We start from the raw sequence: 25,453 nt of genomic DNA, 5'->3' as shown, positions 1-25,453 counted from the left end.
CCGAATTCTGAGTTGGTTTTATATTTTTTTTTCGTGTTTGCAGGGAAACGTGGGCAGATGTTGGAAGCGGAACGGCCCGTTCCGAAAGCAGAACGGGACGTTCTGCTTAAAGGCACAGAGTGACATTTTTGAAAGTGAAACGGGCCAAGAACGGGCCGTTCCAGCGTTAAGAATTAACGTTGAAATAGACCCATGAAACGACCCGTTTTAAAGAAATTTTTTAGTCAATTTTTTTAACCTGGAACGGGCCGTTCTTGTTTTAGAACAACCCGTTCCAAAATACAAATTTACACATTTTTTTACTCCTGGAACAGCCCGTTCCAGGAGCTGTTTTAACGAATGGGTTTGTGCTTTGGAACGGGCCGTTCTGGTTTTGGAACGGCCCGTTCTGGGTAAACTGTAAAAACGCAAGTTTTTCTATAAATAGGCCCTCTCCCCTTCATTTTTTTATGCGATTTCAGCTGAGTTTGTCTCCTTTACTCCTTTCCTGTACTGCTTCTGATTCACCTTGATAGTAAGAAATTCTTTTTTTGGTTCAATTTTCATTAACCAAATATCAAAAATGTTGTTGTGGAAGCAAAATGAGCATAGGTCTGCTTTCATTGGTAGAACGGTAAGTTTAGTACTTTCGTTATTTACTTTAAATTTCAATGAACTTGTAACAAATTAGTACTAATTTTGGTAATTATTGCAGGAGAGTGAGAATATTATTTGTTCTTATTGTCATTCAATGCCAAAACCTCACCCTCTAATTGTTCCTATACTAGAGGAAGTTGGTTTTTCTGGGGTTGCAAAGCTCAGACATCTGAAAGTGGATCACGCATTAATCACAGCTTTGGTTGAAAGATGGAGACCTGAGACTCATACATTCCATTTTCCAACTAGAGAGTGCACCATAACACTGGAGGATGTTGCACTTCAACTTGGCTTAAGAGTTGATGGTTTACCAGTCATTGGCCCAACATTATATGACTGGGAGGAAATGTGCTCCACCTATCTCGGAATCATGCCAGTTAAAGGTGAGTCACTAATTGGCTATATGATTAAGTTAAAGTGGTTAAGAGAAAATATGTTAGAATTACCAGAGGAGCCATCTCAAGAACAACTTGATGCACATTGTAGATCATATATATTAGGTTTAATTGGAGGTGTTTTGATGCCTGACAAAACAGGCAATAAGGTACATCTTATGTATTTATCTTTATTAATAAATCTTAGAAGAACAAGACGATATAGTTGGGGGTCGACTTGTTTAGCTATGTTATATAGGGAAATGTGTAGAGCTACAAATGTTAGTAGCAAAACAATGGGTGGTTGTGCATCTCTGTTACAGTCTTGGGCATGGCATCGCATGCCATATATTGCGCCTATTTCCAGGTTACCAGCAACATTCCCTCTAGTTTGTAAATGGAGCGGGGGCAGAGTTTTAAACTTTCAAAATGTACCTCATAATGATGTTGTTGGATATAGATCAAGGTTTGATCATATTCAGAATGATCAGGTAACTCTTTAAAATCAAAGTTTAATTAATTTTTTCATTTTCTTTTGTTTAGCATAATATGTTAACTAAAGAAGTTTAATTTTTTTTGTAGTTTTTATGGGCTCCATATGGAGTATTGCAAACAGCAATATCGATGCAAGCATATAGAGATGCTCTGCTATGGACATCATGCACCTCCATTATTTGTTTTGCAATTGTTGAATGACACCAATCTGATAGAGTGAAATTGCAATTTCGTCTCTTCCAGGATATCCCTTCTCCACCAAATAATTTGGATAACCTGCACAACATTGACATGAGGGGAAGACAAGATAAAAATTGGGTTACAAGACATGCTCAATGGATCGACAAAAAACAAAATACTAAAACATTGATCGGGAAAATATTTGCACTCTATTAATTAATGCTCAATTATAAAAAGTAAATATATTTTCATTCTGTATATTAAATATGAAAAATTATCTTGTGCAAGTAAATTTTTAAAAATTTAGCTAAATTATGTAATGTGGTAAGTTGATTGCAGAGTTTAGTAAATGCTAGAGATAAGAGTATATAAGGTTTTCTCTAAAAATGGAGCCTTATAAGTTCATTCTCAAAGAAAGTTTTAGAAAGAAGGACTCTGGATTCGTAAACTCCTTTTGCTACCAAATTTCCCTATTTGATTTTTTTTTTCTAGATCACTAATCCCTTCTGTCTTTTCATAAAATTCAGGGTAGGAAGCTTGTTTTTGGAGAATTGAAGTCTGTGGGTCGGGTTTCAGGGAAAATTCTTCCTCTTCTCATTTCTTAGCTATTTTAAGTCAATCTTCATGTGAAGGAAACTAGAATTTAGGTTGTTTGGTTACATGTGAGTTTAGAAACTCAATTGGTGCATGATTTTGGGGAATCAATGGCTGAATTTATTGATTTTCTCAACTTTGAGGTTTCGGGTCATTTTTGGGAATTTGACGATTTTGATGCACCAGGTGTGTGCATGTAGGATCTGAGTGTGTTTCTAGATTGTATGATGATTGGGTATCATGTTGTATGGCTTGCATGTTGTGGAATTCTTCTAATTTTCAAGTTTTTTATGGAATTTTATGGGTTTTGGGGTTGCTGTTTGAATTTGCGTCGGGCGCGTGTTCTTGGCGTCAGGCGTGCATTCAACAGAGGCAACCATTTCCTAATCATGTCAAGGTCTTAGTAAGCATGTACCCAACTATGATATTCTTGACGGTGGAACCGAACTTCTAATTATGTAAGTGACTCTATCTAAGTAAACACTTGGGGAGATTTGATATCTCAGTTTGTTGATGACCCAGCACAGCGATTCGGGCATAAAAGTGGTCGGGATAATTTTGGTAGGATGAGATGTTACTTATATTACTCTATTGTTAGGGAGATCTTCTAGGTGAATGCGTGACGATGCATTAGATGATTGATATGTATTGATATCTTTCATGAATTACATTTATTGCATGATTGTTGTATGATAGAGTGCATTGTTTGACTCTATGAAAATGATTGACGATTTTGATGATGGTGTAGCATAGATGCTTATTCTTATGCTTGTATGGTTATTTATTGAACTTTAGTTTACCCTTCTGTTTCCATGTGAATGGACTGCGATGATCATACTGTGTATGGGAGTAGTTCAGGGTTAGGTTGGAATGGACTGTTATTGGATGCTGGAGTTTTGTCCGAGTGTTAAGATTAACTTTTTGAGTAACTGGTAAAATGTGCTTAACCAGCACTAGGAGAATATTACTATTATTTGGATAACTCTATATACATAGTACTTTATTTTGCATAAAGTTCTATAATTTTATTATAAACTTTTATATACATGTTTATATTGTTATCTAGTTTAGTAGCTTCTCTTAGTTAATTAACATAATTAAGACGATTTCACAATGTAGGGACCATGATGAATCGTTTCAAATTACATTAATACTTCTTAAAATTTTACGAAATTATACTAATATTTTGTACTTATTTTTAAAGTTTAAAATAACTTTACTTGTAAGAGTCACAATATAATGTTATCAAATAATTAAGGTAATGTATAAGAAATAGTGTAATATTTTCAAAAAATTAAGAAAGATTATTCTAAAAGTAAAATAAATAAAGAATATTTATACAATTTCACACAACTTCAAAAAATATCAATGTATTTTACTCTATTTGGGTAGAACCATTTTATGAAAAAAATTTTTTCTGAATTTCTTTTTGGATATTTTATTCAAGTAGAGCATGTTTGGTTTAATTTATGAAAATTCTTTTGAAAAATTTTTATTAAATTTTTTTTTCAATTTCAATGTGTATTTATCATATTTATTTATAAATTAAATATAATAATTTAAAATAAATTATCAATAATCATTTAACAGCGTAGAATAGCATTGCACAAGGATAAAATAATAATAACTAGAAAAATAAAGGAAGAAACTGTTTTGAACAATTAGTGAATTTAATAAAATTATAATGTCAAGATTTTAAATTTTTTTTAATCTATTTTTTTTTAACATAACATAGCAAAGTGTGGGTTGGCACTTGAAGGATTATGGGCTGTCTAACTTCTAACGTGTCAAGATTGCGACACCACAACGCATACAACACCGCCGAGGTACACAATAACATTGTCTATCATGCTAAACTTAAACTTGATACATGACTATGCATTTAAGACCAATATTTCAAATGTACACCAGACAACTTTTTCCCGTACAAACAAGCTTGGGTAAAAGTAATTAACTTTGGTAGCCTCATGCTTTTATTTAACAAAATAAAATATGAATTTTATAATAATAGTAATATAAATTATGAAAAACAATAATAAAAAATCATTAAAAGCAAAATATATAACTTAAATGAAAAAGAAAAAGATACTTCAATTCTTAATTATATACATTACAAATGGAATTCTTTAGGTTTATTAAAATTTTATCTTAAAAAATCATACTAGTTGTAAAATATAATAAATATACTTATAACTTCATTAAATTAAAATACAAATAAGATTGGATAATACAATACCATATCAATAAAACTGTGGTACCTATACCCAAACTCGTGATGGATAAATACCCGATTCATTATGGGCAAACTTTATGTGTATTCACTGTTTGAATCCCTATTTTCACGGGGAGAAAAACATAAGTAATCCCACAAAATTGAATAAATGACCTTAGATCAAAGTCAGCTGGCTCCATATTGTGTACAACCAACAAAATTCCTCAGATATATTCCTTATGGAAGCATGTGAGAGCGAAATAAGAGGGGGTAAGTGCAACAAAACCCACTGCTCCAGCACTGCAGAATGAATAAAAAATTACAAAACAAATGTGTACAGCAAGAATTAATGCCAAATAGGACATCTAGAAGCGTATGATCGGAACCCAACACTATCTACCAAGACTAATACTTTAATCAGATGTTCTTTTTTCTTTTATAGAATTTAGGGCAGAGGAAGAATGTACAAAGAATGAACATCTATAATTAATTATGCTATCACAGGCATATTTCTAGTATTAACTTATTTTATAACAAAAGGACTTGGAAATAAAGAAAGCAGTAAAACGCAATGGAGACTTACCACAGAAAGCAATGGTCCCTGCTTAAACTTCCCGTGAAATGAAAATGAAATTGGCTTTGCATTGTCTCCAGGTCCTCTTATAAATCCACTGAAACATATAATTGGAAAAATAATCTTTTCAAATGATTTATATTTTCAAAAGAATATTTGGCAAAGCATACAATGTTTAACGCAAAAAATTCAACATTAAAAAAATAGATATAAAATAACAGATGCACCAGTAATTGGACCGTTTTCAACTAAGAACTCACATTAATGACGTGGATATAAGAGGAGTCCTTCTTGTATCATATACGGCAATCAGACCTCTGTACATAGCATCTCCACCTTTAAAAGACACAGCCAATCGCTCCCCTGAATTATCCCATGCTATCTTTTCAATTCCCTGACTGAATGAAATAATAATATAAGATAACCAATAACCACACAGTTCCTAACAAAAGCAAACATGATAGTAATATGACTTGAGGATCACAAACATTCAAAGAATTATTGAACATAAAAACAAAAAATTCATCTCTACCTGCCTGTCAACGATAATATTTCTGGCAAATCAACAGGTAACAAATGTGCATCTGGAAGGCCAATGATGAGTAATTATCAATATACACATTTCAAAAAGAAAAAAAAAATCCATAATAATTTGAAAATTTGAAAAACCACGAATGCTACAACCACATACATCTATATTAAAAATAAATCAAACAGAGTTGTACGAATCGAGTTTCCTGCAGCTTCCTAACTGAGAAATTTTCAGTGGTAGATCATGAACCAATTAAAACTTTCCTCATTCAGTAAGGATAATACTTGACATAAATTTTGCAGTGTTTCAATCTCCTAATACTTAAGTCTATGCCAAAAGTTATACACATTTTAATAATAAATACAATTCTCAGATATCAACAATCCACTTGACTCACTTATTTTCTGTTGATAAAATAAAAAATATAATGTGTTCTGCAAAGTTTTCTAGTTGAGTATTATGTATTACTAGTAGTGAAACCAAAGAAGAGGGCACGTGTTTTTCCATGGTCAGTTTTTAGCATTGAGGTTTCGGCTTGCAACCATGCAGTGCTTTTGGGAAATATATTTTAGATTATTTCATCTCAACCACTCTTTCCCTTTTTCCATCCAACTCTCAAAAAAATTATTATCGCAAAAGGGCAGTACTATTTGTCATGGTCTTTGCTGCCATCCATTTTGTTATGCTCAGTGTTCACTGTAAATAGACTTGATAATTGGAAATTGTGTCATATTTATCCCATAGTTTTTAATAAATATATTCTATATCCCTCTTTTCCCCTTTTGATTTAGTTCCTATATTTCAATTCAATGCGACATTTCCATTTTCCCAGTATTAATGTAGCAAGATACACAACAATAAACAAATTAACATAAGATCTTGGAACAAAACGGTCAGATACCTAGTGAGGGAGGCTTTGATGCAAAGTGAACAGATCCCAAAGTTGACGATTCAGAAAATGCAAGAAGTATCATACGCCCATCTGGATCCCATGTTGCACCCTGATCACTCATCATTGAAAGTAGAAACCAGTTAAATACGAACATTATCTGGTAGCTATCAGACAAGAAAAATTATAATACTTTGCCAATCACTTCAGACTTTACTAAAATGTTAAGCTCCTCGATAGATGAATCTTTTTTTCATAGAACCTTTATCATTGTACCTTCTTGCACTCAAGATATTTATGAACACTAACTCTCAGTCTCATCCAGAAATAAGTGTTTTTTTTTTTATGTTTCTCCTTTAGAAACAAAATCCTAAACTAATGATGTGGTGTGTGGGTAATATAGTCTTTTGGGTGTTTGGTTGGAGCAAAATGTTCCTATTTATGGTATATTAGGTTTAACTTTAATGCTTCTTTTCAGTGTTCTGCTGATGGTTTCTTCTTCAAGGGAGACTGTTATTTCTGATTTGTAAAGTGAGTGTCAGCCTAGGTGGATTCTTAGGTCCTATTTAGTTTAACAAAAAAGCGTTTCTATTTCCTATATCCACTAGTAATTACAAAAAAGATGTCAACTTGTTTTCACTTTAATTCATATTTTTAAAAAAAAAATCACAAAAAAAGAATTGAAAATATGGTAATATTTTGGTAATTATTAGTAAAAACAGAAAATAGAAGCATCAAACATTTTCCATAGCCAAACAGATCCTTAGTTAACACAGATTCTTTTTTTACCTTCTCTGTTAATTGAGCTCCTAACACTTTAGTAATCCATGATCTCTATTCTCTTCTATGGTTTCTTCCAAGGAGGATATCCGATCCTCCAACACAGGACTTTCTTTTTATGTAATAAATTCATCTTTTATTGTAAAAATAACATTGTCCATCTCCCTGGATAAAAGTATATTACTGGATAGCTCTCACGTTTTAGACACCAACTAAAGAATTTTAGCACTGCATACTATTGAAGATATTCCTTTTAGTATCAACATATTGTCAAACATATAAACACACAGGCAAAGGTTAAGGACTAAATGTCATCTTACTATAAATAGGTCATCAATAGAGCTTTGATACACAAATGTAAACCTCATACCTTTACAAAACCGCTAGTTGATGACCATTGTTCTGATGTCCATGTGTTTGTCTCCCAAAGATAAAATGTTCCATCACTGTGCAAGAACATCATGAGGTTTTGAATCATAAACAGTACATGTTTAATAAATAATTCATATTTAGGACTTTGTATTACAATTTTGAAGCAAAGAAGTAATCTCCAGTAGGTGACCACTTCAGTAATGATATGCCTCCTAATCCACGTCGAATGGGAGTCCCCTCACCTATAGATAATATTGAAAATAGCCAGAATTTCAGAAAGCAAAGACAAACTTTTGAGCTTGACATCATTTTAATCATAATGACAGTGAATTGTTGTGATCTCATAACCAATCCAAGCCCAAGTAAAGCAGGAGGGTTGTGTTTGGCCTTTGACAACCAATCTAAAAACTTGACAAAATCCTATACACAGATCACTCATGACAGATTGGAATTTGTTAAAAGAGATCTCATAACTGACCTCACTAGTGAGATAAGGTAGTTGGTCTTTTGTTGAATGATTACAATGACAATCTAAATATAGTCAGTCCTCACACTACAAGCTTTAAACTATCGATGCTAACAAGAGGAGTACAAGCAACACACTATACTATTGGCTAAAATTTATTGAAAATTACAAAATTAGGAAAGGTATTTCATTGTATAAGTGAGACCCACAAAAATGTGTGAATTCCATAAAATTTCAGCCAATAGTAGAGCCCATTGTTAGCATGAGAATTATCATTCTTGCATAACTAGTGAAACAGAGCTTTGATCAATTCTTTTGTACAATAAAGTTAGGGGGAAGGGAGGTTGCCTCATTCCACGGTCAGCCAAGCCATGAGCCTCTGAAACAATTAAATTAACTTTTTGCCCCGTTGGAATCCCAAAGTCATGTCAAATAAGTCATTTGGGTTCAAAAGACAGTGGCTCCGGTAGATGTCAGGTCACTAGTCACGCAAGTAAAATAAATTTAGGTGCTAACAGGGTGTATTTCTCCATATTGATTTGCTGAAGTAAACTTAGTTTATGGTCCACCAGATCCTATCTTCAGTATGTTAATGTGTTGTTTAGTTCAGCAGTCTAGGTTGTAAATAGATGCAGTTTAGGGTATGTTTGATATCCGCTCAAAATTGCAGGAGAACAATTCAGGCAGAAAAAGAAAAATCCAGAATGAGTTTTAAGCATATTCAGCAAATAATAACATCACCAAACAGAAAGGATGTTTCAAAGTAAAGTGAAAACAACTTAAGGAGGCAAAGATCTTCATCGTACCTTGAGCATAATCCCACACAGTGAACGAGGAGCTTTCATATGAAGCAGTTGCTAAGTATGTGAAAAATAGGTTAAGAAAAGAATAGTTGAGTACACGCAATTAAATAATATATATATATATATATATATTCTTTTATTGGTCATAAACATAAATAAAATACTAAAGATCCTACTGAATCTCGTGCAGCTTTTATAGACAGCCAAAAAATTGAAAATTTAAATAAAAAAGTAATCAAGTTTGTCAAACTCAAGGTTGAAGTAAACTTTTGGAGGCTAAACTTATCTAAAAAACTTACTGACCTTACCTAATACCCAATTCAATAAATCAATGATAAAAAATCCAAATTTTTATATTCATAAAAAGGTACTAGAAATTCTTTTAATAAAATATATCTATATCGTATCCACATCAAGCAACACAAAACACAAATTCAAGACTTAATAACAGAAAAGAGGAGGGTTACTATACTTTCATATTCACACAAATCCGAAAGCACATCAAAAGAATTTACAATCATACACCAACATCTCTTGCAAAAGAAAAACAGAAAAGCTTTATTCAAATCAGGAAAACATAGAAAAACCCAAAAATAAGGACTTTTTGACATTTAAGAGGATATCTTCCATCTGGACTCCAACTGAGAGCACTAATGTGCTCGTCATATGAACTACGAAGAAAGTCAACCAAGATATAGCGATTCCCTGAGTTTCTTGATAAACTTCCTAAAAAGGAAGCAGCACCAGATCTAACAGATGCAGCATTTCCAGGATAAGAAGCAGCCCATATGCAAATTCCACTCCTGCAACAGTAAACCCAATTCCAGTAAACAAGAAAGCATATTTTCAACCAATTAACACTGCATTCACCATAACAACCATGCACAAATAAAAAAACCTCACTTGCAACCCACAGCGAGCATTTTCCCACCATTAGGCCTCCACTCCAGCACTCTAACATCCCTCTGTGACTCATTTGTCAAAATACTCGGATCTTTCCCCTCTATATACAATGTCAAAGTATCAGCATTTACTAAACACAAACCTCCGTCATAACACTAACAAAAATAACAATAATAAGACCCTATTTGGATAAACTTCTGAATAAAAGTTTAGGGTGTGTTTGTTTCAAGTATCTCACAATATTTCTGGGAATATATGGAAAGGCAAAGTGTTTTTCCATGTTTATTACAGGATCACAAATTTTATTCCCAGACATAGAACATTCCTAGGAAAAAAGATAACTTACACATTCTCATGCTTTTATTTCCAAGGAAGGAGATCAATAAGTTGATTCCCATGATATGGCAATTAAATATTTTTATTTTTATCCATTTTGTAACTTTTTTCATACCCACTTTCATAAAAACATTCCCAACACTAACCCAACATATCTGTTTTAAAATACTCACAAATGTCATCCTTGATTATATTCCTGAGAATATTGTTTCCAAAATAAAAATTGATAACATGAAACAAGCACCCCCTCATGTAAAAAGAAAATAAGATGGTAAACTGAAATAAACTTCTCCTAGAAGTTGAATAAGCTAATTTATAGAAGTTCTCTTTAAGCTCCTCCAAAAGCTGATTTTAACTTATGCATAAGCTAATTTTAACTTAAGGAAAAAGCTTACATCATTTTATCTTCTTAATTTATTCTCCTACAGGTGTTTATTGAGAAATTTCTACAAACAATGCCCAAAAACAAGTTACTAATAACACGTCACACGATCATAACAAACACAGTACCAGATTCTTGGTAATCATGAACCAAAACTTGCGTTGGGCCAGCGATAAAAGCAATAATATGCTTAATGGGGTGCCAGCTTACTCCTTGGAGATCAACCTCCGGCAACAAATGCACCTACACACAGCATACCAATCAACACTCAAACCACAAAATCAAGTTAAAGTAGAGTGCAATTGAAACAGCGAGATGAATTAGGCATAGCATACATCGTTAGGGTAAAAGAGGCGACCGAGAGAGCTGTTTAGAAGGCCTTGCAAGAATGCGACCGGACCTTTCCTCGGAACGGTTTCTCCGGCGGCGGTGGCCGTGGTGGTGGTTGGTCCCTCCTGATCGGATGCGTCGTTCTCGGGAGGGTGAAACGGGACGGGACTGAACACCAATCCCTAATACGAATAATAATAATAATAATAATAAATAAATAAATAAATAATGTCAATGAGTGAAATGAGAACGCGGCGTGGGGAAGTAGAGAATGTGCGTTGATGCGAATAGTTACGAGAATTTTTCCGTAGGTTTGGTTGGCTCGATCGTCGGAGAGAGCGTCGACGGTGACTGCGGATTTGGAAAGAGAAAATCGGAGTCAGAGAAATGAAACGAAAAAAAGTGAGAGTGAGAGAGAGAGGGTTACTTACTTAGGTCACGATTGACTTCACAGAGAGTGAGTGAACCAGGAGGAGGGAAGGAAGCCATGGTTGGAACTTGGAATTGGTTCCGTTAGAGAGAGAGAGAGAGAGAGAGAGAGAAGGGCTTTAGCTTTTGATTCACCCTAAAATTCTTAATTCTTTTTCCCGCTTTTTCTTCTTCTCTTTAATTAACACAAAAAAAACAAAAATAAAAGAAAAATAGTTCTTACACATGAAATTCATTCTCATATTAACCTCCCATCTTAAGGCATCCCTCAAGCTTCATGTGAGCAATATACTTGGCAATCTTAAGTTTGTTTATTTTTTTCAATAACAATTCTAAAATTTTAAATTAAAATCTCTTATAAATTATTCAAACTTAATGAGCTATCTTGTCATATTTTTTTATCGATAAAAATTACAACACAATAAACCTAAATTTTTGTATATATATATATATATATTTATATTTGTTCGAATGAGTGTGAATATTTTAAAAATTAAAAGTGACATAAAATGAAAATATTAAATCTTCATTATTATTTGATAAAAAAGGGGGAATTTTGAATATAAATCACACTTATAAACTAACAAAAATCTCCAATCCTTCGTCAACCATGATATAGAAAAAATAATTTAATATAAAAATATATATTCATTTGTTTTTGAATTTTATTTTTATATTTTTATCCTTTGAATTTTTTGTTCTTTATTTCACTTCTAATTCTAACATTATAAATTGAGAAGAAAAAAATATTTTACTTTTTTCTTAATTTTCTTTTACAAATATTTAAAAAAAAAAAAAAAACTTAAACATGATCTGTAGATGTAAACTCTTGGGTCAGTTCTTATCACTTCGTTTTTCTGTTGCATAAACCCTTCCTCTCATTTGAGTTCTAAGACTAAAACACACAGCACGAGTGTAATGTACTAATGAATCTGCGTTTCAACACTGCGATTCCATGAGTCTCGTGTGCAACCTCAGACACAGGATCCTGCCACCATCTCCCTCGCCCTTGGTCCTCTTCATCCAACGGCGATGGAAGAAACCCACCGTCTCCGCCCAAACCCGTTTGGAAGACAGAGTAAGAGACCCCCACCTCGACAAGTTCACGACCCACTTCAAAAAACTCGACCTTGTCCTCAGAATCCACCACCTCATGTCCACCCGCAAGCGCGGTCCCTTCGTCTCCCTCACCCTCATGTCCCGTTGGAGAAACATCCTCGGACTCCACGTCCCCGTCGCCTCCTTCCTCCACAAACACCCCCACGTGTTCCACGTTTTTACCCACCCTCTCAGGAGGAACACGTGTTGCAGGATAACAAAAGGGATGAAAGACTTGATCTTGCTTGAAGGGGTTGTGCTGAAGCAGCAACAGATGGAGGCTGTCAAGAGGGTGAAGAAGTTGTTAATGATGTCTGTGAGTGGCACTCTTCGTTTGCATGCGTTGAGGTTGATCAGAAGAGAATTGGGTCTCCCTGGGGATTTCAGAGACTCCATTCTGGCCAAGTATAGTGGGGATTTCAGGTTGGTTAATTTGGAGGTTGTGGAATTGGTTCATTGGGATGCTGAATTGGGGGTGGCTCAGGTTGAGAAATGGAGGGAGAAGGAGTATGTGGAAAAGTGGTTGAGTGAGTTTGAAACTAAGTTTGCATTTCCCATTAGTTTCCCAACTGGGTTTAAGTTTGAGAGAGGGTTTAGGGAGAGGTTGAAGAATTGGCAGAGGCTTCCATACACTAAGCCTTATGAGAAGAAGGAGGTGGTTCGGGTGAAGACGTGTGGAGGGATCGAGCGATACGAGAAGAGGGCTGTGGCTGTTCTTCATGAGCTGTTGAGCTTGACTGTGGAGAAAATGGTTGAGGTTGATCAGTTGGCTCATTTTCGTAGGGACTTTGGTATTGAAGTTAATGTGCGGGAATTGTTGTTAAGGCACGCTGGTATATTTTACCTGTCTACTAAAGGGAAGACTCTAACTGTTTTTCTCAGGGAAGCTTATAGGAAAGGGGGTTTGATTGAGCCGAATCCGGTGTATGAGGTGCGTAGGAATATGTTGGATCTTGTATTGTTAGGATGTAGGAAAACCAGACAGTTGGTAGCTTGTGATGAATCTAAGGAAGAGAGTAGTTCTAGTGTAGTTTATGAAGTGAATGAGGAAGGTGAAAGACAAGGAGATTGGGTGATTCCTTTCTTGGAGAATTGTGAGGAGAATAGATCCCCTTGATTCTGTGAAGGTAGCAGAGGCAGCATATTTAGCTTATTGAGTTCATATTTTTATTCTCCTGTGCAATGTTTCATTTGCACTATATTGATCTTGATACATCACTTGCCATGTGATGGCTTGATGAAACAGGCTGTGGGCAAATCATCTACTATCTATTAAAAAATGTGCTTTTCTGCTTGTAGGATGCTCTCCATGCATACTAGCTCTCAAATGACAAACATTTGCCATCTAGACATTTTACATGTGTCCAATTGGTTCTCTCTCGCGGGATTCTGGCTTGCATACACTTTGTCCATTTGCTTTTCTCTTTACCTTTCTATAATTCAGATTTCAAATTATGAATCATCTTGTGCAAGAGCTCTAGAGCCTTTATATTGACAGAGTTTCTTGCAAAAGAGGCTTAAAACATCTGGAAGAAAATTGTGATGAAAAATCTTCTCAAGAAGAAAAGAGGGACTTCAGACTATTTATACCACTTCACTGCAAAACAGGTTATGCACTATGCATCCCTACAGCAATATTTTGTCTTGGTTGCTATTTTGCTATTTCTACTAACTTGAAGTTGTTGAATGTTGAACCAAACCAAACTATATAAAAATGTTTAGTTATGTCTTTCTTATTGTATTAATAGGTGACTTACTCAGTAATTGAGGGTTGAAATCCATCCTTTATCATAATTAATCCATCCTTTTTAAAATCAAATGACCAAGCAAAAGTGAATGCCAATTGGCCGAAAAACCTAAATTTCTTTCTGGTTTATTCGTGTTGGCCAGATGACTAATTCATTCTGAAGCTGATAAATATTGAAGTACTTTGACTGTGTAGACACTAAGATCTGATAAATGTCGAAAGCCTTTAGCATTTACATTATAAGTATCGATATTTGACTGTTGTCAGCCATTCTTTAGTGTCTTTACCACTTAAACTTTAAAGTCAACTTTTACATGAGTAAAATCACTTTTTACACACTACAGTACTTACGATTTGTCGATTTTAAAGTCTGTCAGCATAATATTCAATTCTGTTTCAGACTGCTATATATGAGCATCAAATACTTATTGAAATTGTATAATGGATGAGACGGACTAGGAAGCATTCATTAATCTTAATGACTGTTTTTAAGGAGTTATGTTTGTAGTTTTTATTTTATTGGTCAATTATCAAGTGCTATGCTACGTCTGAGCCACATACGGTTTCATTGTAAAAAAAATAAACCTTTTGTTATGTATGAACAATTATTATTGCCTTTTATGTAAGAGAAATGTTGAAACGGGTGAGTTGTTAATCTCTGAATTCTAAATATGTTAGTCAACCATTAAGTGAAAGTGATATAGTATGTGTTGGGTACATAACTAAACATGCTGGATAATGGGTCAATGTCCAAAATGCATAGGTTTATTTGCTTCTTTTGAGCATGTACAGGGAGTGAAGTTCGTTAGAAATTGCCAATTGGATATTTTTAAACCTTCCAAAATCTTCCATGAATATTTAGTGGTATTCATTGTCCTTCTATGCTTGTGAAGACTTTAGATATTCCATTTTACCCTCTTATTTTTTTTATTGTTATAAGTGCTTGTGCGAATTTACTTTGGAAAAGGGAAACTATTTTCTGATTGGTTTTGTCATCTTCCAGCAGGATTCTTTAAAAGTTGGTAAGTGGAGCAATGGAGTTAAGGTGACCGAGGAAGAAGCATTAGTTGAACAGTGAAGGATGTTTGCAAAGGCAAGTACTAGAATGAATGGTGTGGCCATTGCTTCCAAGCAGCCTCATGTTGACCAAAGTTTAGATAACTCACTTTGGAACCTTTATTTTCTTGAAACATAGGCTAGCATCTGTGACTCCTGTCTCTGCTTCTAGTTAGCCTGATCTTGGGCAATAAAGTGGTTCCATTTTATCATGCTGGGAGCTATGTTTCATTATGTATGATAGGAACCATATGTAATGATGGTGCAATGCATGAGCTTTTGACTGGTAAATAATACCTGAAGAAGCCTATGATAGTTATGAAGTGCTTATGTACTGACTAGGATGCTTATGTAATGATTAGATTAGACTATGGGCTTCTTTTTTGATAAATTTTTGGAGAAGCGCTTATAGGAAAGAAAATAAGAAAAATAAATGAAATTTACGTCTCCATAAACTATTTTATAAAAATTCTTTCATATTAGTTTCTCTAAAAAAAATTATAATTTATACATAAGATAAATTAATTTATGTAGAAATTAATTTTACATTTATTTCTATTTTTTCTTTATACATGTTTTTGAAAAATTTTACCGAAATAGACCATAAATGTATGTGGTAACATCACTGATTAGCGCTTTCCATTTTGTTCAAGTTACGTTGATATCAGTTTTGGGTTTGTTTGTTTAATTTTTTTTTCTTATAAAAGCGTTTTTTTAATAAAATAAGATTTTTTTTATACCTTTTTGATGTATTTGTCTAAAAACTTTTTTTAAAATAATAAGTAATTTTTTTATTTTTTTAAGATGTAACTTTTATCTACTTAAAGAAATTTTTTTTTTTGAAGTATTTGTTTAAAAACATTTATTCTTAAGTTTAAACAAATAGATTCATTATTAATAGATTCGTACATTTTTTAAATAATTTTATTTCTATAATTATCTCTTAAATTACTATTTTTCTCTTTGCCATAATTTCAAATAACTACTATGAAACTGTTCTAACATTTTTATTATTAATCGCTTATTTTTTATCTTTCTTTTTTTTTTAAATTATACAGAGTGATGGGATGTTTTTCTTATGCTAGACGTAGATAATGATGTTCTTAGGGCATGTTTACCTTGTTTGGAATTTTGGGGGTTGAAGTTTTCGAAATGATGTGTTATTTTCTTTTAAATAAGTTTTTGTTCCATAGGTTTTTCTATTAACATCTAAGAGAAGTGTTACGAAAAATTATTAGTTGTTGTTCATTGACTAATTATATTTTTCCTCAATATTATTAAATTATTTGTGATCTTTAAATAAGTTACCCCAATTCTTGAAAAATGAATATAAAAGGCTCTTTATTTTCTCTTTATCTACTTTGCTTCTAAAATATAATTTAAAATTTTATGTTGTTTTTTTTATGAAAATTTTAATATTATAAATTAAAATTGTAATAAAATCTTTTACGGAGTCTCCCTAATTATTACTTTTTTCATTCTCAATATTCAAACTCAGACTTTATTTAACGAGGGCTGAGGCATGCCACAATGGTTCGATTATGAAAATATTTATAAATACATACTTCATTGTATTGATTTGATTCTCTTGGTGTAAAAAAAAATAATTTGAATTAAATTAATATAGTAGTATTTTTTAATAGTTAAATAATAAAATAATTTAAGGAATATTAACTAATATTAATAAACTCTAAAGCAATGGTTTTGTTTTCTGGCTTGTGGTGAAACCGCGAGGCTGTTGTACGCTTGGTGGCACCAAAAGCGAAGTGCTTGCTTGAGTCACTTAGCAGTGCAGCGTTTGGTTTTCAAATACATATCTCAAAACAGAAGGAGAAAAAACCCTTTCTGAAGCGAAAATGGTGTATGGAGCAATGTGCGCACACGCGCACAAATTTCTACTCTCATCTCGTTCCCTCAACCGTTGGCGTCCTCAACACACCACTCGCCTTCAATTCCACTCTCGCTCCTCCAACTTCGCTAACTCCGCCGCGCCTTTCAATCCCGCCCTCCTCCGCCTCCGCAATTCCCGCCTCTACGCCGTCTCCAACGACGGCTCCGGCGGAAACGGCGCACGTGGCGGCGGCTCTGACGGTCCCAACTCCGGAGGCTCTGACCGATGGAGTTCCGGCGGCGATGGAGGAGAAAAGTGGTCCTTATTGTCATGGTAAACAAAATTCGTAAATCTCAGTATACGCTATGTTTTATGCTTCGAACTAACTGTGTGTGACAAACTTAGATTCTCAAAGCGATTTTGAGAACTTCTAAGGTTGTATCGGAACAGGCCTTTATGTTTGAATCTGAATATAGCGTTGTTTTACTACAGGTACTTGGCTCTTCTCGGAAAATACCCTGTTCCGGTGAAAGCTCTTACATCTGCAATTTTGACACTAATTGGAGATTTAGTTTGCCAGGTGTTACTCTAAATTGTTGCTCCTTTCTCTTTCGGTTGTTTCTGAATTCATGTGCATTTGGTTATGATTGTTTCAAAATGTATGAGATGTATAGAGATAGTTTTCGCAATTCGCATGGAATATGTAGAGATATGTAAATGTAATTACATTGCATTTCTGATTGTATTTACATATCGCTACAGAATAGGGTATTTATTTTAAGTTACTTGGGCATGGTTTGACTATTCTGCTTTATGATAGTTTTCACCTTGTGTGTGAACAAAGTATCGGACATTCGGACTATGTAAGGTTTCTCAGGAATTTTAAAGTGTCAGGGAAGATGGAATTATGCTCAAATTCGTGGAATCAATAGTTGTTTGGAATAGGGATGTAATTATGAAGATTACGGAATTGACATTTAAAAAGAGCCAAACAGCATCAGATTTTCGCTGTTTGTTTAGAAGATTCATGATAATTTTCGCCATGTATTTGAAGTGCTAGTTAGAAAGTATTTTAAACAGAGTTTAGGCTACATCCTTGAAAAGCAATGAATTGGTGGCTGGGTTGGGTTTTTTACTTAAGTTATTAACAAATTGATTTGGACATCTAATGGAAAACGAAGATAAGAATCCTCATACTCTTTTGCTTGTGGGTTTGTACCAACTTTATGGTACGAATGCTGTCAAAAACTTTTCCTCTGCTCGGCACAGGGGAGGGTAGAGTGTAGACAAGGAAAAATCTGAAAGCCTAAGTAATGCAATGTTACTGTTATGAACCTTCCAATTAAAAGCAAATGTGTTTAAATCTGAAAGTCTAATGTATCTTCTGTTATTTTCACAATTTATGAGCAGGAAATATTTTTTTTTTTTATTTCTGCATTTTATGTCTTGGCTTTCATGACAGTTTGGTCTATCGTCTTTGTTTACGGTATCAAGCTTCATGTGATATTACATTTTAACTTGATTCTAAATGGATCATTTTTAAGCCAACACTTTATTTTTCAAAACATTGTATGTCTTTTCATTCTTATATATATAATGTGTATATTTTTTGTCATTTTTTTTATAAATTAATATTATCTTTTGTAGGTTTTGATAGATAAAGTGCAGACACTGGACTTCAAGAGGACATTCGTCTTTTCTTTTCTTGGTTTTGCTTTAGTGGGCCCAACATTGCATTTCTGGTAATGCCCTAGAATCTATGTTGGTATGCCTGAAAGTTGACTTTGTTTAAAATCTATTAATATTTTCAATATGTTGTAAATTGGGTCCTGGGAGTAGTTTTTTTTTTCCTAATAAGTTGCAAATATATATTCATCCCCCTATTGAATAAGTTTAGAAGAATCCAACGAAGAGTGATTTCTGAGATTTTTAATGTATAAGTTTGGGGGATTTTCTGCATATATTAGCATCGTGTATACTAAAGTTTGGATGGTGACTAAATAATTGTCAAGTCTAACTCAAATGTATTTCCTGGCATATACTTTGAATCTTTAGGTATTTGTATCTGAGTAAATTGGTTACACTTCCTGGAGCATCAGGTGCAATTTTGCGGCTTGTACTTGATCAGGTGGGATATTTCCCTTGGTTCCCTATTCCACTGTGTATTGCCACTTGGTACCTATTATCAATTTATTTGTTCTTATATGATAATTTAATTTTGAATGCTATGAAATATTTCCACAGTTCTTATTTTCTCCCATATTCATCGGAGTTTTCTTATCTTCATTGGTGACCCTAGAAGGAAGACCATCACAAGTTGTGCCCAAGCTTAAACAGGTGGGTGTTAAGTATTATTTAACTTGTACATTATTGTAAAAATGTATGTTGAAAGAGTGGCATTTCATTGTTATGTTTAATAATGTGTACTCATCCATAAATTTTGTTTTTTAGGAGTGGTTTTCTGCAGTTGTAGCAAACTGGCAGCTATGGATACCTTTTCAATTTTTCAACTTTAGATTTGTTCCACAACAATTTCAGGTTAGACTCACAGACTAGCCTTATGCAAATTGGGAATTTGACTTGACCATGAACTTAATCTGTTCATCACTCTTAAAACTTGGCATTTTGATTTTGAAGATCAATGCTTCGTTTTCTTTCTTCAAACTCATTTGAACAAACCAGGTTTCTATTTTAAGTCAACTGCTTCCAATGAATTTCATAATTCTTGGAAGAAGGTTTTTCTGGATACTCTCTCTCATACTACCTTTGTTTCCCTTTTTATAGCTGAACAAAAATAGAGAATTGTACATATGAAAGGAATTTTTGTTAACATGTCTTTCTTTATCTTGCAACCTGTTTGGATCTTTGGGATGCATCTTGTTGGCCCTATGTTTTCAAGTATCATCACATGAAAAGGATGAGACATCACGAGGATTCTCTGTTTCATTGTTTCATTTCTTTATTGATTCAAACCAAACATTCACATGCACACACATATACTTTGTGTACTCGAAGTTATCAAATGCCTGAAATGGAGGTATCTATGGTTATGTTTACAGAAGGATATTTTTCAATTTACCCCAGCTTGATTTCTTTGTTGACAGTATGCATTGACTGTAGCATCTACAGTTTTCTTAGATTTTCGTAAATATGCTTCATTTTTTTAATGTGATGGTGGAGTTTAAAATATATGGAATTATGGACATAATTTCAGGTCCTTGCTGCTAATGTTCTTTCTTTGGTGTGGAATGTTATTCTCTCATTTAAGGCACACAAAGAGGTTCTTCCAAAATAGGTAATATTTATGTTCCTTGAATGTAAAAGATCTAATTCTTAGTATCTAGCTATTTTACCTTTGGAATTCAAGTATACATTAGCATATGAGGCATGAAGAAAAAGAATTTCTTTGTTTTCAATTTCAAGTATCATCACATGAAAATAGGAATTGCCATGTTCTCTCTTCAATTTTTTTCTTAGATGGAATAAAATACTCATTTTGTTCATGAAAACATATGTTGTCATGTACCAAGGGAAAATGTCCTTTTTATAATTTTCGTGTACAAACTTTTGAGAACGGAAAATAAAATGGAAGCCAGGTGGCATTTCTGTAATTAAAAGTGAAAACAGATAACATTTTTCTAACCTAACGACCACAGGAAATTATAAAGCTACATTTTGCTAAAATATCTAAGAATTCATTACCTTACAATGCTGTCTTTGTTTTTTCGATCCTTTTATCTTATAGATTTCCTAAGCATGCAAGATGCTGCAGTAATTCCATAATAGTTGTCAATATTAATCAGTTTTATGTCCGTTGATCATTCTTCAGACAATGAGTTTGCAAGGAGGCTGCATGAGCTGTATTCAAATCTTTTAAATGTTTTGGCAATTTACATGAACATGAAGACTAGCAATTTTGTAAACTCGTATGTAGAATTTTTGTATGCCTTTTCATCAATGCAAGCTTCCTTATCTGCATCTTAGGATTTTATATCGTTGATATGATACATGAGTTTTTTTTTTTTTGGCTTAATTGTATTTTTATTCCTATAGTTTGGTCTATCTTCAATTTTGATCTTTTAAGTTTGAGTCAAATTTCTCTTTGAAATTATGCAAATTTGTTCCTTCCGTTGATTTTCTTTTACCAAAAATCTTCAAATTCTCATTTATGTTCAAATATTTGTGAGGTTCATGTTGAATTTACAACAATTTTAACTTACATTTTGAGGGATTTAATTAATTTGGGGAGAAAAAAAAAACTTTTAAGAGACTTAAAAGGCACGTATGCCAAACTATATACTTTTAATACATGAAATTGAGTTTGCATTTTCGACTTCGTGATTACCAGTAAGATGGAAATCTTGAAGCCAAAATAGACTTAATATGAGCTAAATAAAGCTAAAAAAGGAAAATAGAAAAAATAAAATAAAATAAAAAGGCAAATTCATAGCAATAACCCTCCAATATATGGAAGTGGCATGACAAATAAGTTTATACTTTCTAGTGATGCTCGCATGTTTGCAGTTTGCACCAGCATTATGGCATGTGCTGTATTTGGTTTTGCGTTCAACTAAGAGAGATGCACAAAAAGACATAATAATTGGAAGGTATCTATATTAGATTTTTTTGTTTTTCTTTGAATGTGAAATTGACGTACAGATTCAAACATGTTAATAACAGCATTGTCACGTCGTAATTATACACAACTTCAATCTCAATGTCTCATCTGCCATTTGGGCTTGACCATGTTGCATTTGGACTTTGTTTGGGTATTGGGCTAATAGCAGATTTGTCCTTCTCTTCAAAACTTAAGCCCATATCATTGTAAACATGTGAATTAAATGGTTTGAAACAGGCTCTTAACGTGTTTAATTTGTATGAAGGTAAAGGCATGGGGGCAGCAAACCAAGGGAAAGTGTTTTTATTTTACATGGACGTTTTCACCAATAGAAAAGAGTGATTAGCGCGCGGCCCAATGTTAATAAAGCGCATCTTGGCATGGGAATATCTATCAAGGAGGATATAAATTTCATTGCACGATTTTTGAAGAATTAGCCAATTCGACGGTGGCTAGAGTGATCCACATTCTCAAGTGGTTTAGGGTGCACCCCAATTAATCTCTTACTCTCACTGTTATGTGTACCTCCCACACCATATTATTTCCTATTCTCATGTCAATCTAGCCCAAATCGACAAGACAATTTTATGGCCTGTTTCTAGCTTTTTGGGCCTTCAGATCGGGGCTGGTTTTGGAAATTTGGGTTGCGGGTTATTCGGTTGGGTCCAATCGGATTAGGCCAACTTATTTTTTCTTATCAGTTTTTTTTTTTTTGCACTTTTCTTTTACTGTTTTTGCTTAACTTTTTTAAAGTCCACAGAAAAATAATTAAATTGGGCCTTTTATCAGTTTAATTATAATGGTCCAACATAAAAGTCCATCCATGTTCTCAGGTTCTAAGCAAATGCAACTAGTCTCCACCATCACACACATGCTCTCCAAATCAGAATGAGCAATAGAAGCAAAGCACATGATTGTCCTGCAAACAGCCAGAGAACAAAGTTCACAGCAGATTATCTTTGTTGAAAAATTTACTAACTTTATCCAACATGCATATATTTTCTTGTAATCCTTTACAAGAAAAATAAGAGATGAAAAATAAAAAGCTAGAAAACAAAAAAATATTGGCCATACCTTTCCTATTTTGATGAAGTGATCTTTCTTTTAATCTTCCATTTTTCTTTTTATGTATATGAGATGATCTTCACAACTAACCATGAGATCCATAAAAAAGAAAAATAGAACCTTTAATGGCTTAGCACAAATAGAAAAGAGAAGATAAGAATAATGTAAAGAGAAACCATTAAAAAAATGTATTTTTTGGTGTTATAGTTTTTCATTGAAGACAACTTTCGACATCTTTCTTGTTATCCATCGCAACGCATGGCATGGCAAGCTCTGCTCATGACCCTCTTGGGACTCTATGCTATCAACAAGCACTAACCACACGAAGTTGGGGCTCCTACAAATTGAAGAACAAACAAGAACAACAAATAAATTGAGAGAATGAACAAGCTCCTCTAGGATTTGGGTCTTAGGGAGCATTTGAAATCAAGAGAAGGAGCTAGGGATAACACTATATGGGGTGGTAGGGTTTGAAGTGTTTCGCATAATAAGCTTTTATAGGTAGGTTATTCATTTATAAAACACATGATCTCGGTCGGGTTAGGTACATTGGGTGAAAAAACTCCTAAATTGACCCCAACCATTCCAATTTGTTTGAACTCGATTTTCTCAATCCGAAAATTCGAAGGCCCATTAAATATCGTCCGCTTCATCTAATATGGGTCTCAGTCTGATTGGTTTTGGGTGGGCTAAAATTTTTTGCAGATGATAAACACACCTCCACTCTCGTATAAACACACCCCCTTTTTTAAAAAAAATATATAAAATATCTAAATTACCCTTAAAAAAAAATTTCTAAACTTACACCTCTCTTTCCCGTACCCCATTCCCTGCACCCCCTTCCCCGCACCCCCCACCCCCCTTCCCCTACAAAGGCATACCAGGCATAATAGCCCAGTGATAATGAAGACATGTATTGCCTTAAAACATTTCCTACCAGATGTAAACGGAAAATTTCCTCACGGCTCATCTGAGATAGCAAATAATTTCGAGCATGTGTGTTAGGCCCTAGCGGATTAAACTTATATGAAGGAGGAGAAAGAAAGGACCTGGAGAAATGCATATATTGTACCTTATGCACAAAATGAGAGGGATCTACCTTAGGGCTTCTTAAAAGTAACTCCACCCCTACTGTATCCTCCTTATTTAGCGCTTTAAGCGCTATTTCAGCCGGATTAGGAACAGGGGGCGGCTGCTTTCTCAAAACCACCACTGGAGCGGAAGGAGTAGTGGGAGGCAAGAGTGAAGCACGAATAAGGTTCATATCTTGCACTCTAGGGCAGCTACTCCGCATTTTGAGTGATGGGAAAGTTCCTATACATGAATCAGTATAACGCTGACGGGGATCAAACGATGATCTACTATAAATAGTTTGCCCCTTTTTGGGGATATCTACGGAGGAAGACTGTCTGTTAGAAAGAACAACAGAAGATATTTTTCCGATCATAGTTTTTTTTTAATCATATTGCAAACTATAATCAAACATCTTTCTTCACATATATATGTGAATTCATTAATATTAGCAGGGCTGTTAGCCACTGAAATGTCACTGGGAGTATCCGAAATTATAGGTGACACCCCCTTCCACTTGTGATTTGTGGCGGTTATTTTGACAGTTTCTGGCGGTTAAAAACCGCCACAAATTGCATTAGGCGGTTTGAAACCCCCACAAAATGTTCACCCCAAATGATTTTTTGGCGATAGTAGATCCGGCGGTTATTAATGACGCGGGTAATGCAATTTGTGGCTGTTTTTAACCCAGAAACTGCCAAAATAACCGTCACAAATCACAAGTGGAAGGGGGTGTGGGGTGTGGGGGTGCGGGGAACGGGGGTACGGGGAAGAGAGGTGTAAGTTTAGGAATTTTTTTTTTAAGGATAATTTAGACATTTTATATATTTTTTTTTTAAAAAGGGGGTGTGTTTATACGAGAGTGGAGGTGTGTTTATCATCTGCCAAATTTTTTTATCAACCCTAGTGAAAGCAAAGCCCATTCACTTCTACACCATATTTCTTCTTTTTCTCATAACAATGCACTAGTTCGAAACCACTTTGTTGTTGTTGCTGTTGACGTTGCCAATGGGCTCCATTAGATTTGTTACTGCCACATAGCCCATCCACCAAATCTTTGTGGGCAGTAGCTGGTGTTTCATGAAAGCACATGAACTCATTCTCTACATTGTAGAGTCTGCCATGGAAGACCTCTCAAACCCACTATCATTCCAAGAAGCACCATCCCTTGATGATGAAGACAACAAGGAGCAGGACAATCGAGGTGTTGCATGAAGGTACTCCATTCTACAATCTGTCATTCTTTTCTTGTTTTCCTTAAACACATTCGTCGCTGTAGTTTTCAAGGGTTTTCTTTTCTACATGATTTTCATAAGAGTTTCAACAGTGTTAATAATATTTTTAATATAGTTTTATATTTTTTGTTCATCGAAATTTTAGTGATCTTATTATGTTTATATTTTGATATATATATACCATTTACGCGTGTTTATAAATTCCACACTTACGTAGACACTAGTTCTTCACAAAAGACACAAGTGGTAGATGTCAATCTAAACACGTAGTAAACTTGTGGATTTTATTTCTCGAGTCTTATTTCCAAATTAATGAAACCCACATGATAATTTGTAATTAAATGATTGTGTAAAATTACTTTACACCGTATAGTACTTTTTCTCTACAACTAATGAGAAAGACTTCATTAATATGAGAGATAGAGAGGATAAAGTTAATGTGTCT

At 34.0% G+C, this 25,453-nt stretch overlaps 5 protein-coding genes across 11 annotated transcripts; 3 read left to right on the top strand and 2 right to left on the bottom strand.

Annotated features, from left to right (window-relative positions):
* The first annotated feature begins 562 nt into the window (after nucleotides 1-562).
* On the top strand, nucleotides 563-1,706 carry LOC114916112 (serine/threonine-protein phosphatase 7 long form homolog). The gene is made up of 4 exons (XM_083073347.1): nucleotides 563-613; nucleotides 695-1,180; nucleotides 1,334-1,501; nucleotides 1,593-1,706. Exons 1-4 carry the CDS (start codon nucleotides 563-565, stop codon nucleotides 1,704-1,706), a joined length of 819 nt encoding a protein of 272 aa, XP_082929473.1.
* A 2,738-nt stretch (nucleotides 1,707-4,444) lies between these two features.
* LOC109801790 (Transducin/WD40 repeat-like superfamily protein) lies at nucleotides 4,445-11,460 on the bottom strand. Its single transcript, XM_083074060.1, has 14 exons — nucleotides 11,290-11,460; nucleotides 11,154-11,209; nucleotides 10,864-11,040; nucleotides 10,657-10,771; nucleotides 9,811-9,910; nucleotides 9,531-9,710; nucleotides 8,911-8,969; nucleotides 7,793-7,880; nucleotides 7,637-7,712; nucleotides 6,499-6,598; nucleotides 5,598-5,649; nucleotides 5,326-5,463; nucleotides 5,075-5,162; nucleotides 4,445-4,791 (listed from the first exon to the last, which is right to left on the bottom strand). Exons 1-14 carry the CDS (start codon nucleotides 11,345-11,347, stop codon nucleotides 4,729-4,731), a joined length of 1,350 nt encoding a protein of 449 aa, XP_082930186.1. The 5' UTR covers nucleotides 11,348-11,460; the 3' UTR covers nucleotides 4,445-4,728.
* A 661-nt stretch (nucleotides 11,461-12,121) lies between these two features.
* On the top strand, nucleotides 12,122-15,657 carry LOC109802182 (Ubiquitin carboxyl-terminal hydrolase family protein). Of its 3 annotated transcripts, XM_020363422.3 has the most exons (3): nucleotides 12,122-13,512; nucleotides 13,685-13,993; nucleotides 15,139-15,657. In XM_020363422.3, exon 1 carries the CDS (start codon nucleotides 12,243-12,245, stop codon nucleotides 13,500-13,502), a length of 1,260 nt encoding a protein of 419 aa, XP_020219011.1. In that variant the 5' UTR covers nucleotides 12,122-12,242; the 3' UTR covers nucleotides 13,503-13,512; nucleotides 13,685-13,993; nucleotides 15,139-15,657. The 3 variants fall into 3 exon arrangements, with proteins under 3 accessions (XP_020219011.1, XP_020219012.1, XP_020219010.1); XM_020363423.3 differs by having other exon boundaries at nucleotides 12,122-13,993; XM_020363421.3 differs by having other exon boundaries at nucleotides 12,122-13,993; nucleotides 15,136-15,657.
* Nucleotides 15,658-16,900: 1,243 nt separating this feature from the next.
* On the top strand, nucleotides 16,901-22,431 carry LOC109802327 (Peroxisomal membrane 22 kDa (Mpv17/PMP22) family protein). Of its 3 annotated transcripts, none has more exons than XM_020363646.3 (8): nucleotides 16,901-17,352; nucleotides 17,512-17,599; nucleotides 18,667-18,761; nucleotides 19,075-19,147; nucleotides 19,264-19,356; nucleotides 19,471-19,557; nucleotides 20,234-20,314; nucleotides 21,903-22,431. In XM_020363646.3, the coding sequence occupies exons 1-7, from the start codon at nucleotides 17,045-17,047 to the stop codon at nucleotides 20,312-20,314; spliced, it is 825 nt and encodes a 274-aa protein (XP_020219235.1). In that variant the 5' UTR covers nucleotides 16,901-17,044; the 3' UTR covers nucleotides 21,903-22,431. The 3 variants fall into 3 exon arrangements, with proteins under 3 accessions (XP_020219235.1, XP_020219236.1, XP_020219233.1); XM_020363647.3 differs by lacking the exon at nucleotides 21,903-22,431 and adding an exon at nucleotides 20,765-20,997; XM_020363644.3 differs by lacking the exon at nucleotides 21,903-22,431 and adding an exon at nucleotides 20,849-20,997 and having other exon boundaries at nucleotides 16,902-17,352.
* On the bottom strand, nucleotides 22,339-24,434 carry LOC114916068 (uncharacterized). 3 transcript variants are annotated; one of them, XM_083074063.1, is made up of 4 exons: nucleotides 23,775-24,434; nucleotides 22,928-23,039; nucleotides 22,712-22,787; nucleotides 22,339-22,556 (listed from the first exon to the last, which is right to left on the bottom strand). In XM_083074063.1, the coding sequence occupies exons 1-2, from the start codon at nucleotides 24,147-24,149 to the stop codon at nucleotides 23,007-23,009; spliced, it is 408 nt and encodes a 135-aa protein (XP_082930189.1). In that variant the 5' UTR covers nucleotides 24,150-24,434; the 3' UTR covers nucleotides 22,339-22,556; nucleotides 22,712-22,787; nucleotides 22,928-23,006. The 3 variants fall into 3 exon arrangements, with proteins under 3 accessions (XP_082930189.1, XP_082930187.1, XP_082930190.1); XM_083074061.1 differs by having other exon boundaries at nucleotides 22,712-23,039; nucleotides 23,775-24,433; XM_083074064.1 differs by having other exon boundaries at nucleotides 22,712-23,039; nucleotides 23,802-24,433.
* Nucleotides 24,435-25,453: the final 1,019 nt, after the last annotated feature.

The sequence above is a fragment of the Cajanus cajan genome, chromosome 4, assembly GCF_000230855.2.
Source record: "Cajanus cajan strain Asha chromosome 4, NIPB_CcT2T_4, whole genome shotgun sequence".
In the NCBI taxonomy this organism is placed as follows: Eukaryota; Viridiplantae; Streptophyta; class Magnoliopsida; order Fabales; family Fabaceae; genus Cajanus; species Cajanus cajan.
The sequence above is the reverse complement of the archived record's forward strand: the minus strand, read 5'-3'. Positions and strand labels throughout refer to the sequence as shown.

Excerpts from the sequence above, each read along its gene's own strand:
- LOC114916112 (XM_083073347.1), top strand. The coding sequence starts at position 563 with ATGTTGTTGTGGAAGCAAAATGAGCATAGGTCTGCTTTCATTGGTAGA. Across the intron at positions 1,181-1,333 it reads CTGACAAAACAGGCAATAAG|TCTTGGGCATGGCATCGCAT; the intron begins GTACATCTTATG and ends TCTCTGTTACAG. Across the intron at positions 1,502-1,592 it reads ATCATATTCAGAATGATCAG|TTTTTATGGGCTCCATATGG; the intron begins GTAACTCTTTAA and ends TTTTTTTTGTAG.
- LOC109801790 (XM_083074060.1), bottom strand. The coding sequence starts at position 11,347 with ATGGCTTCCTTCCCTCCTCCTGGTTCACTCACTCTCTGTGAAGTCAAT. Across the intron at positions 11,041-11,153 it reads AAACCTACGGAAAAATTCTC|GGATTGGTGTTCAGTCCCGT; the intron begins GTAACTATTCGC and ends TATTCGTATTAG. Across the intron at positions 10,772-10,863 it reads GCCTCTTTTACCCTAACGAT|GTGCATTTGTTGCCGGAGGT; the intron begins GTATGCTATGCC and ends TGCTGTGTGTAG.
- LOC109802182 (XM_020363422.3), top strand. The coding sequence starts at position 12,243 with ATGAGTCTCGTGTGCAACCTCAGACACAGGATCCTGCCACCATCTCCC.
- LOC109802327 (XM_020363646.3), top strand. The coding sequence starts at position 17,045 with ATGGTGTATGGAGCAATGTGCGCACACGCGCACAAATTTCTACTCTCA. Across the intron at positions 17,600-18,666 it reads TTGGAGATTTAGTTTGCCAG|GTTTTGATAGATAAAGTGCA; the intron begins GTGTTACTCTAA and ends TATCTTTTGTAG. Across the intron at positions 19,558-20,233 it reads TTGTTCCACAACAATTTCAG|GTCCTTGCTGCTAATGTTCT; the intron begins GTTAGACTCACA and ends ACATAATTTCAG.
- LOC114916068 (XM_083074063.1), bottom strand. The coding sequence starts at position 24,149 with ATGATCGGAAAAATATCTTCTGTTGTTCTTTCTAACAGACAGTCTTCC. Across the intron at positions 23,040-23,774 it reads CCTCTCATTTTGTGCATAAG|GAGCCCCAACTTCGTGTGGT; the intron begins GTACAATATATG and ends TTCAATTTGTAG.